Genomic DNA, 12,901 nt, shown 5'->3' on the forward strand with positions numbered 1-12,901 from the left:
TGTTAGTATTTTTTATTTCTGTGAATATTTTTACATACGATGAAGATAACTAGATCTACCATTTCTGATATGCATGCAACAGTATGACGATCATGACATTTAGTAAACATTGATATTTTCACTCAAATACATTAATCCGACATTTTCATTAATCCGACATTTTCGTTAATCCGACATATTTCTCTGCAACCACAAGTGTCGGATTAAAGAGAGTTGACTGTAGTGTGTCGGGAGACACAGGTGCTCTCACGTCCAGCTCACTGGGCGAAGAAGGAGAGAGTGAGGCACATGGGTTGAGGTGGCGCCCTCGTTCCCGCGCTTATGTAAGGGAGGTTACTCGTGGTGAGTGCTAATTAGTGATTTTTTAATTGAAGGGAACTTCAATTGGGAGATACACGTGTTCCACTATGTTCGCAAGAAGAAGAAGACAAGCAATAAGCATGAGTCAGGATAAGGAAAAATAATATAAATCCTAAAATTGATACAAGTTATCTCAATAAAATCATGAAAGCAGATCTTAGCTCTTGCCACCATTGATTGATTGATTGATTGATGTTTAATGCCACATCCAGCAATATTCCAGCTATTTGGCTGCGGTCTGTAAATAATCGGGTCTGGACCAGACAATCCAGTGATCAACATCATGAGCATCGATCTACGCAATTTGGATATGATGACAAGTGTCAACCAAGTCAGCGAGCCTGACCACTAAGTGAATATCTATGGCCATCCCTTGCAGGTCACATCACAGTAATCATCTGCTGAATTAGAGCATCATTTACTAGATCAGGTGATAATCGGGGTATTCTGAGAGACAGAGCTGTATGACTGATTCCAACCAAATCATCATCGATGGGGTTAACATCTGAACAGGAGAGACATTGCAGAGCTCTCTGCATGCACTGGCACACAATCTCAGTCAACAAGGAGTCATTCCATAATTGTGCATGAGCTATGTCATAATATTTCTTAAAGGGTAGATTCCAGTCTGGAACAGGAGTGGCCGGTATGACAAGAGTGGCCTAAAGCTCAAGAAGGATGCTTCCTGATTGGGATATTTCAACTTCTTGCTAGTCATTTCAGTGGCTATGCAAAGTTTGCAAAATCTCATTCTGAGGTGACAGGTAAATTTGGTAAACTAAGATATAATTTTAATAAGATTTGTCAACAAGTAAAAAGACACTAAACCTGGTAATAACATGTTCCTTTGTTTACCACAAATATTCAAAAGTTATCTCCCTTCTTAAATTTTAACATTACTCAAATGAAGCACATTAAAATGCACACAACATAAACGCTCTACAAACCATCCCTATCAAATGTTCTCAATGTGTCTAGAGACAACAACTGAGAGTCACATACCCAGTCCCCTGGCGGCGACATCTGTGGCCAGCAGCAGAGCGTTGTGTTTCCGGCAGAAGGAGTTATACACCTCCACCCTCCTCAGTTGGTTCATGGCGCCGTGGAGACACAACACTGTAACACCTGGCGCGTATGCTTTGAAGGCCTCATAGACATATTTCACCTAAACGGACAAAATATCACTGACAGAAACATCATGCTGACTGATAACATATGTTATATTTGGGATTACACTTTCTTAGTAAAGTACAGATTCTAGTACTTTTTTAAGGGGTTGAGTCCCACCGCGGTGGCTTAGCGGTCTAGGCGTCTGACATTGTGTGCTGGCGATTAGGTGCCTGACTCTGAGGGTGTGGGTTCGAATCCCGGATGGGACTCAACTCCCCCAAAAGTACTAGAATCTGTACTTTTTTAAGAAAGTGTAATCCCAAATATAACATATGTTACATTTGATCACTTTCTAAAATGGCATTGTGTATTTCATCATGCTGACTATTTTTTACAACATTTGCCACAAATGTGAAATGTTAGATCCAGATCAGCACTGTTAAGGTAAATGTCTCATACCAAATGCCAAATAAAAAAATATTACAGACCAGTTTTGGAAACATTAATATGACACATCCATTTGCTTGATTACTGGCTACATGTAAAGAATCTTTACTTCTCTCAGGACCATAATGTTTGCTAGCTCATGAATAGGTTGCATTAATTGGTTGTGCATCAACACTCCAAGCACCATGGGCGTAAAACAACCAAAAAAGGTATTGTGAAACATTGTATGATAACAAAATTACTACTGTTTACTAGTATATTGGGTTGTTACATATGTAACAGCTTTAAGCATATTCAATGCATCAAATCAGTTTGTTTGTTTATTACTGAACAATCAGCAATATTCCAGCTATATGATGGCAGTCCAGACAATCCATTACTTGACAACATGAGCATTGATCTGCACAATTAAGATACAATGACATGTACCAACCAAGCCTGACACCACGTTTAGTGGCCTCTCACAACAAGTATGGGTTTCTGAAGACTCATTCTAACGTGGATCCTGAGGTGCTATCAAATCAGGAATGTTCTTATCCATGAAACAAGATTACTGAAACCAAGTCCTGAAGCCGGCACCATCAACTGCCAGGACACCAGGGGGAACCCTACCTCCTTGCAGCAGGACAAGAACACCAGGACCTTGGACTTGAGGTGATTCTTGACAAAAGACCACAGCATACCAATCTTCTCATGTAGCTCACAGACAATGTAGCTCTGGAAGAACACAAACATACAACAGTTCATACCTCCATGTAGGCAGTGAAAATGTTCAGTGAGTGTCACATACACGACCCACAGAACATTGTATTCCATCTTGTGTTGGTATCCAGCAATCATGCTAGTCACATCACACAAGAGAGAAGTTTATCTTGCATACACATAACCCCCCAGAGTAGACAGGTTGTCTCAATGGGTCTACTGGTATGCACAGATGAATGAGAATATAAAGTCATCAATACATCCCCCTTCATTAGGAGTACAATACATCAATATATCCCCATCATTAGGAGTACAATACATCAATATTATATCCCCTTCATTTGGAGTACAATAGTACATCAATATTATATCCCCTTCATTAGGAGTACAATACTACATGCATGCATCGATCCCCTTCATTAGGAGTACAACACTACAAGCATATATCCCCCTTCATTTGGAGCACAATACAACATGAACATATTCCCTTCACTTGGAGTACAATTATGCAATCACAACATGTTGTATATGTAGATATTTATCACATAACTCCACACTTGTTTGGCCCTGATAAACCTTGAAGCATTATCATGAAAAACAGGGGTATAAAACTGATGATCATCAGTTTCTTGCACAAATTTTACTGATGTAGATGCTGGACCTGGTTGTCTCGGATCAGTGAGGAATTAGCTTATTGTGCTTGACATTGGGCTATTTCAAAACATGACAGTGAGTGTCACATACATGACCCACAGAACATTGTATTCCATCTTGTGTTGGTATCCAGCAATCATGCTAGTCACATCACACAAGAGAGAAGTTTATCTTGCATACACATAACCCCCCAGAGTAGACAGGTTGTCTCAATGGGTCTACTGGTATGCACAGATGAATGAGAATATAAAGTCATCAATATATCCCCCTTCATTTTGAGTACAATACATCAATATATCCCCCTTCATTTGGAGTTCAATATGACATTAATATATCCCCCTTCATTAGGAGTGCAATACATCAACATATCCCCCTTCATTTGGAGTACAATACATCAATATATCCCCAGTGTAGGAAAGATGTAGATAATCTAGCCTGTCCACAGGACTGGCTGGTCAAATATTTTACCAGTCCTGCCAAAATCTAGCCTCTCCTCCGAATGTAAATAACACACCATTTCAAGACTTAAAACTGGTTTGTCTTATCTCATCGATTTCGTTTGCGATAATTTTATCTGTTGGATTATTCTAGTATCCATTGGCAGTAAATATTCAAAAAGGTTATAATCATTACATATATGTCATTGGTTTGCTAAAACTGACCCGACATGAGGACGGACTAGATTTTTTTTAACCCGTCCTCCATAAAATTTACCCGTTTCGGACGTTGGGACGGGCTATCTTTCCTACACTGATATCCCCCTTTATTTGGAGTACAATACAGTAATATATCCCCCTTCATTTGGAGTACAATACATCAATATATCCCCTTCATTTGGAGTACAATACATCAATATATCCCCTTCATTTGGAGTACAATACATCAATATATCCCCCTTCATTTGGAGTACAATACATCAATATATCCCCTTCATTTGGAGTACAATACATCAACATATCCCCTTCATTTGGAGTACAATACATCAACATGTCCTCTTCATTTGGAGTGCAACACATCAACATATCCCCCTTCATTTGGAGTACAATACATCAACATATCCCCTTCATTTGGAGTACAATACATCAACATATCCCCTTCATTTGGAGTACAATACATCAAGATATCCCCTTCATTTGGAGTACAATACATCAATATATCCCCCTTCATTTGGAGTACAATACATCAATATATCCCTTCATTTGGAGTACAATACATCAATATATCCCCCTTCATTAGGAGTACAATACATCAATATATCCCCCTTCATTTGGAGTACAATACATCAATATATCCCCTTCATTTGGAGTACAATACATCAATATATCCCCCTTCATTTGGAGTACAATACATCAACATATCCCCTTCATTTTGAGTACAATACATCAACATGTCCTCTTCATTTGGAGTACAACACATCAACATATCCCCTTCATTTGGAAGTACAATACATCAACATATCCCCTTCATTTGGAGTACAATACATCAACATATCCCCTTCATTTGGAGTACAATACATCAATATATCCCCTTCATTTGGAGTACAATACATCAATATATCCCCTTCATTTGAAGTACAATACATCAATATATCCCCCTTCATTTGGATTACAATACATCAATATATCCCCTTCATTAAGAGTACAATACATCAATATATCCCCTTCATTTGGAGTACAATACATCAATATATCCCCTTCATTTGGAAGTACAATACATCAATATATCCCCTTCATTTGAATTACAATACATCAATATATCCCCTTCATTTGGAAGTACAATACACCAATATATCCCCTTCATTTGGATTACAATACATCAATATATCCCCTTCATTTGAGTACAATACATCAATATATCCCCTTCATTTGGAGTACAATACATTAATATATCCCCTTCATTTGGAGTACAATACATCAATATATCCCCTTCATTTGGAATTACAATACATCAATATATCCCCTTCATTTGGAGTACAATACATCAACATATCCCCTTCATTTGGAATTACAATACACCAATATATCCCCTTCATTTGGAGTACAATACATCAACATATCCCATTCATTTTGAGTACAATACACCAATATATCCCCCTTCATTAGGAGTACAATACATCAATATATCCCCTTCATTAGGAGTACAATACATCAACATATCCCCTTCATTTGGAGTACAATACATCAATATATCCCTCTTCATTTGGAGTACAATACATCAATATATCCCCCTTCATTTGGAGTACAATACATCAATATATCCCCTTCATTAGGAGTACAATACATCAACATATCCCCTTCATTTGGAGTACAATACATCAACATATCCCTTCATTAGGGTACAATACATCAACATATCCCCTTCATTTGGATTACAATACATCAATATATCCCCCTTCATTTGGAGTACAATACATAAATATATCCCCTTCATTTTGAGTTACAATACATCAATATATCCCCTTCATTTGGATTACAATACATCAATATATCCCCTTCATTTGGATTACAATACATCAATATATCCCCTTCATTAGGAGTACAATACATCAATATATCCCCTTCATTTGGAGTACAATACATCAACATATCCCCTTCATTTGGAGTACAATACATCAACATATCCCCTTCATTTGGAGTACAATACATCAATATATCCCCTTCATTTGGAGTACAATACATCAACATATCCCCTTCATTTGGAGTACAATACATCAATATATCCCCCTTCATTTGGAGTACAATACATCAATATATCCCCTTCATTTGGAGTACAATACATCAACATATCCCCTTCATTTGGAGTACAATACATCAATATATCCCCCTTCATTAGGAGTACAATACATTAATATATCCCCTTCATTAGGAGTACAATACTACATGCATACATCCCCTTCATTAGGAGTACAATACATCAATATTATATTCCCTTCATTAGGAGTGCAATACTACATGCATACATCCCCTTCATTAGGAGTACAATACATCAATATTATATTCCCTTCATTAGGAGTACAATACTACATGCATACATCCTCCTTCATTAGGAGTACAACACATCAATATATCCCCCTTCATTAGGAGTACAATTATACAATCATTACATTAAGTATATGTATGTATTTGTCACACATCTCATTATATCAATCAAAACTGGTTAGTCTTACATCTAGAGAGGTATGAATGTGTTTTAGCCACGTGATGTTTATTCATTCCATATCATGGTGTCAGCTTGCTCAGTTTCCTACACACATTACCAAACTTCTCCTGATCTTTTCCCACTGATCTGTCAGTATCTGTATATGTCATTAAATCCCCAACTCATGTATGTCCTTGGAGTTTATAGAAAAATGCCCCAGTTGTTTGATACATAAATACCTGGGCCTTGATTTTTGAAGCTCTCTTAGCGCTAAGATAGTCGTAAGTTAATGTTAATGTATGGCACTTACCACTATCTTAGCGCTAAGAGAGCTTCGAAAATCTAGGCCCTGGTATTTAATGCATAAAGGTAAAAGGGCTCCTGCTGCAGCTACAAGACTGTACAAGATCAAAGGCTCCTTCAAATGAGAGACAGGAGGATGCCTTAAGTAAGTGACAGAGGCTGTGTTCAAGTATTAGATCATGGGTTCCTTCATGATATATAGGACTGCTTCAAGTAAGAGATGAATGGCTGCTTCAAGTAAGAGATGAATGACTGCTTCAAGCAAGAGATGAATGAATGCTTCAAGTAAGAAATGAATGGCTGCTTCAAGTAAGAGATGGATGGCTGCTTCAAGTAAGAGATGCTTCAAGTAAGAGATGAATGACTGCTTCAAGCAAGAGATGAATGAATGATTCAAGTAAGAAATGAATGGCTGCTTCAAGTAAGATATGGATGACTGCTTCAAGTAAGAGATGGATGACTGCTTCAAGTAAGAAAAGGATGGCTGCTTCAAGTAAGAGATGGATGACTGCTTCAAGTAAGAGATGCTTCAAGTAAGAGATGCTTCAAGTAAGAGATGAATGACTGCTTCAAGCAAGAGATGAATGAATGATTCAAGTAAGAAATGAATGGCTGCTTCAAGTAAGATATGGATGACTGCTTCAAGTAAGAGATGGATGACTGCTTCAAGTAAGAAAAGGATGGCTGCTTCAAGTAAGAGATGGATGACTGCTTCAAGTAAGAGATGCTTCAAGTAAGAGATGAATGACTGCTTCAAGCAAGAGATGAATGAATGATTCAAGTAAGATATGGATGACTGCTTCAAGTAAGAAATGGATGGCTGCTTCAAGTAAGAGATGAATGGCTGCTTCAAGTAAGAGATGAATGGCTGCTTCAGGTAAGATCAAAAAGGCTGCATCAAGTAAGAGATAGATAGATAAGCAATAGATGACTTCTTCAAGAAAGAAAAAGAAGGCTGCTTCAAGAAAGAAAAAGAAGGCTGCTTCAAGAAAGAAAAAAGAAGGCTGCTTTAAGTAAGGTATCGAGGGCTCTTTTAAGTAAGAGATAGAAGGCTGCTTAAAGTAATAGATTGTGGGCTGCTTAAAGTAATAGAGAGTGGGCTGCTTAAAGTAATAGATAATGGGCTGCTTAAAGTAATAGATTGTGGGCTGCTTAAAGTAATAGAGAGTGGGCTGCTTAAAGTAATAGATTGTGGGCTGCTTAAAGTAATAGAGAGTGGGCTGCTTAAAGTAATAGAGAGTGGGCTGCTTAAAGTATATAGAGAGTGGGCTACTTCGTGTAATAAGAGATTGTGGGCTGCTTCGTGTAAGTAATAGATTGTGGGCTGCTTCATGTAAGAGATTGTAAAGTAATAGATTGTGGGCTGCTTAAAGTAATAGATTGTGGGCTGCTTAAAGTAATAGATAGTGGGCTGCTTAAAAAGTAATAGATTGTGGGCTGCTTAAAGTAATAGATAGTGGGCTGCTTTAAAGTAATAGATATGTGGGCTGCTTAAAGTAATAGATAGTGGGCTGCTTAAAGTAATAGAAGTGGGTAGTAATAGAGAGTGGGCTGCTTAAAGTAATAGAGAGTGGGCTGCTTAAAGTAATAGATAGTGGGCCGCTTAAAGTAATAGATAGTGGGCTGCTTAAAGTAATAGAGAGTGGGCTGAGTGGGCTTCTTAAAGTAATAGAGAGTGGGCTGCTTAAAGTAATAGATTGTGGGCTGCTTAAAGTAATAGATAGTGGGCTGCTTAAAGTAATAGATTGTGGGCTGCTTAAAGTAATAGATAGTGGGCTGCTTAAAGTAATAGATTGTGGGCTGCTTAAAGTAATAGATTGTGGGCTGCTTAAAGTAATAGATAATGGGCTGCTTAAAGTAATAGATAGTGGGCTGCTTAAAGTAATAGATAGTGGGCTGCTTAAAGTAATAGATTGTGGGCTGCTTAAAGTAATAGAGAGTGGGCTGCTTAAAGTAATAGATTGTGGGCTGCTTAAAGTAATAGAGAGTGGGCTGCTTAAAGTAATAGAGAGTGGGATGCTTAAAGTAATAGAGTGGGCTGAGTAGTGGGTGGGCAGCTTAAAGTAATAGATAGTGGGCTGCTTAAAGTAATAGAGAGTGGGCTGAGTGGGCTTCTTTAAAGTAATAGAGAGTGGGCTGCTTCTTAAAGTAATAGAGAGTGGGCTGCTTAAAGTAATAGAGAGTGGGCTACTTCGTGTAATAAGAGATTGTGGGCTGCTTCGTGTAAGTAATAGATTGTGGGCTGCTTCATGTAAGAGATTGTGGGCTGCTTCGTGTAAGTAATAGATTGTGGGCTGCTTCATGTAAGTAAGAGATTGTGGGCTGCTTAAAGTAATAGATAGTGGGCTGCTTCATGTAAGAGATTGTGGGCTGCTTCATGTAAGAGACAGTGGGCTGCTTCATGTAAGTAAGAGATTGTGGGCTGCTTAAAGTAATAGATAGTGGGCTTCTTCATGTAATAAGAGATTGTGGGCTGCTTCATGTAAGAGACAGTGGGCTGCTTCATGTAAGAGATAGTGGGCTGCTTCATGTAAGTAAGAGAACGTGAGCTGCTTAAAGTAATAAATAGTGGGCTGTAACAAGCAGAGGGTTGCTTCAGGAACAGCTTATGGGTGGCTTCAAGGAGAAGTCAGAGAGCTGCCTAAAATATAATTAGATGGCTTTTCCAAGTCAGATGTGGAAGGTTGCTTATGGGCTGCTTTAGGTAGGGTCCAGAGGGCTGCTTTAGGTAGGGTCCAGTGGATTGCTTCAGGTAGGGTCCAGAGGATTGCTTCAGATAGGGTCCAGAAGACAGCTTTAGGTAGGGTCCAGAAGATTGCTTTAGGTAGGGTCCTGAGGATTGCTTCAGGAAGGGTCCAGAGGGCTGCTTTAGGTAGGGTCCGGAGGATGGCTTTAGGTAGGGTCCAGAACATTGCTTTAGGTAGGGTCAAGAGGGCTGCTTTAGGTAGGGTCCAGAGGATTGCTTCAGGAAGAGTCCAGGGGGCTACTTTAGGTAGGGTTGAGTAGATTGCTTTAGGTAGGGTCAAGAGAGCTGCTTTAGGTAGGGTCCAGAGGATTGCTTCAGGTAGGGTCCAGGGGGCTGCTTTAGGTCGGGTCCAGAGGACTGCTTTAGGTAGGGTCCAGAGGGCTGCGTTAGGTCGGGTCCAGAGGGCTGCTTCAAGCCGAAGTTGGAGTTGGAAGAGTGGTTCAAGTAACATGTAGACGTACAGAACTACAGATAACTTTATGGGTTATTGAGTTATGTACTCACTTGTGTTCATCTCAATTGGGTATCCTAATTTTTCTTAGAGTAACCAAATAAATTGTGCTCACCTCACAATTTTGCCAATTTCCATTAAATTTGAAAATATAGTAAAGTTTAAATCAGAGGTACAGATAAACTGCGTATCTGCGTAAATTACGCAAACATTTATGTGAAAACCCAATTCCTATTAAGTCTGTTGCGTACAAGTACGCTTGAAGTTTTGTAAATACTCAATAAATGTGATCTTACATGCGTACACACAAAAATGTCCAATCGTAGCTTGCGTACCGGTGGATAGATAAAATAACTGACGTATATTGAGAGGTTCTATTTTAGGACATGAACTTGACAACCTGCAGTCTTTCTTATCGTTTCTCATATTACAGATCAAAGGTAAATCACAAACACTAACATTTAAACTATATTATATTTTTAAAATTAATGGAAATTGGCACAATACCCAAATGAGTTTGATTGAGGTGAGTACAATTTATTTCGTTACTCAAAGTAAAATTAGGATACTCAATTGAGATGAACACAAGGGAGTACATAACTCAATGACCCAAAACGTTATCTGTAGCTCTGTTAAATGTTAATGTTTGTTATTTATATGTGATCTGTAATATGAGAAATGATCATGTTCAAATGAAAGTTCATGTCCTGAAATAGAACCTCTCAGTATACTTCAGTTATTTTATCTATTCACCGGTACGCAAGCTAAGATTTGACATTTTTGAGTGTACGCATGTAAGATCACATTTATTGAGCATTTACAAACAATCAAGCATACTTGTACGCACTAGACTGAATAGAAATTGAGTTTTCACATAAATATTTGCGTAATTTACACAGATACGCAGCTTATCTGTACCTCTGGACGTATGCTTAAGCATGACAGTGAGTGTCACATACATGACCCACAGAACATTGTATTCCATCTTGTGTTGGTATCCAGCAATCATGCTAGTCACATCACACAAGAGAGAAGTTTATCTTGCATACACATAACCCCCCAGAGTAGACAGGTTGTCTCAATGGGTCTACTGGTATGCACAGATGAACGAGAATATAAAGTCATCAATACATCCCCCTTCATTAGGAGTACAATACATCAATATATCCCCATCATTAGGAGTACAATACATCAATATATCTCCTCTTATTAGGAGAACAATACATCAATATTATATCCCCTTCATTTGGAGTACAATAGTACATCAATATTATATCCCCTTCATTAGGAGTACAATACATCAATATATTCCCCTTCATTAGGAGTACAATACTACATATATCCCCTTTATTTGGAGTACAACACACCAATAAATCCCCCCATATTTAGAGTACAATACATCAACACATTTCCCCTTATTAGAAGTACAATACATCAACACATTCCCTTCATACGGAGTACAATACATCAATATGTCCCCAGAGTTCAATACATCAATATATCCCCCTTCATTAGGAGTACAATACATCAATATATCCCCTTCATTTGGAGTACAATACATCAACACATTCCCTTCATTTGGAGTACAATACATCAATATGTCCCTCTTCATTAGGAGTACAATACATCAATACATCCCCCTTCTTTAGGAGTACAATACATCAATATATCCCTCTTCATTTGGAGTACAATACATAAATATATCCCCCTTCATTTGGAGTACAATACATCAATATATCCCCCTTCATTTGGAGTACAATACATCAATATATTCCCCTTCATTAGGAGTACAATACTACATATATCATATATCCCCTTTATTTGGAGTACAACACACCAATAAATCCCCCCATATTTAGAGTACAATACATCAACACATTCCCTTCATTAGAAGTACAATACATCAACACATTCCCTTCATTTGGAGTACAATACATCAATATGTCCCCAGAGTTCAATACATCAATATATCCCCCTTCATTAGGAGTACAATACATCAATATATCCCCTTCATTTGGAGTACAATACATCAACACATTCCCTTCATTTGGGGTACAATACATCAATATGTCCCTCTTCATTAGGAGTACAATACATCAATACATCCCCCTTCTTTAGGAGTACAATACATCAATATATCCCTCTTCATTTGGAGTACAATACATAAACATATCCCCCTTCATTTGGAGTACAATACATCAATATATCCCCCTTCATTTGGAGTACAATACATCAATATATTCCCCTTCATTAGGAGTACAATACTACATATATCATATATCCCCTTTATTTGGAGTACAACACACCAATAAATCCCCCCATATTTAGAGTACCCTTCATTTGGAGTACAATACATCAATATGTCCCTCTTCATTAGGAGTACAATACATCAATACATCCCCCTTCTTTAGGAGTACAATACATCAATATATCCCTCTTCATTTGGAGTACAATACATAAATATATCCCCCTTCATTTGGAGTACAATACATCCATATATCCCCCTTCATTTGGAGTATAATACATCAATATATCCCCCTTCATTTGGAGTTCAATATGACATCAATATATCCCCCTTCATTTGGAGTACAAAACATCAATATATCCCCTTTATTTGGAGTACAACACATCAATACATCCCCCTTCATTTGGAGTACAATACATCAATATATCCCCCTTCATTTGGAGTACAATACATAAATATATCCCCCTTCATTTGGAGTACAATACATCAATATATCCCCCTTCATTTGGAGTACAATACATCAATATATTCCCCTTCATTAGGAGTACAATACTACATATATCATATATCCCCTTTATTTGGAGTACAACACACCAATAAATCCCCCCATATTTAGAGTACCCTTCATTTGGAGTACAATACATCAATATGTCCCTCTTCATTAGGAGTACAATACATCAATACATCCCCCTTCTTTAGGAGTACAATACATCAATATATCCCTCTTCATTTGGAGTACAATACA

At 37.9% G+C, this 12,901-nt stretch overlaps 1 protein-coding gene across 2 annotated transcripts in view; it reads right to left on the reverse strand.

Moving 5' to 3' along the window:
* The window catches only part of LOC124274130 (probable ATP-dependent RNA helicase DDX10), an 86,104-nt gene that overhangs the window by 38,169 nt on the left and 35,034 nt on the right, over positions 1-12,901 (reverse strand). For both annotated transcript variants that reach the window (XM_046709452.1, XM_046709453.1), the window contains 2 exons: positions 2,530-2,634; positions 1,363-1,525 (listed from right to left, as the gene is read on the reverse strand). In XM_046709452.1, coding sequence (XP_046565408.1) covers positions 1,363-1,525; positions 2,530-2,634 — 268 coding nt within the window. The remainder of the gene's footprint in view (positions 1-1,362; positions 1,526-2,529; positions 2,635-12,901) is intronic.

The sequence above is a fragment of the Haliotis rubra genome, unplaced genomic scaffold (assembly GCF_003918875.1).
Source record: "Haliotis rubra isolate DU_JTF1 unplaced genomic scaffold, ASM391887v1 Scf188, whole genome shotgun sequence".
Taxonomy (NCBI): Eukaryota; Metazoa; Mollusca; class Gastropoda; order Lepetellida; family Haliotidae; genus Haliotis; species Haliotis rubra.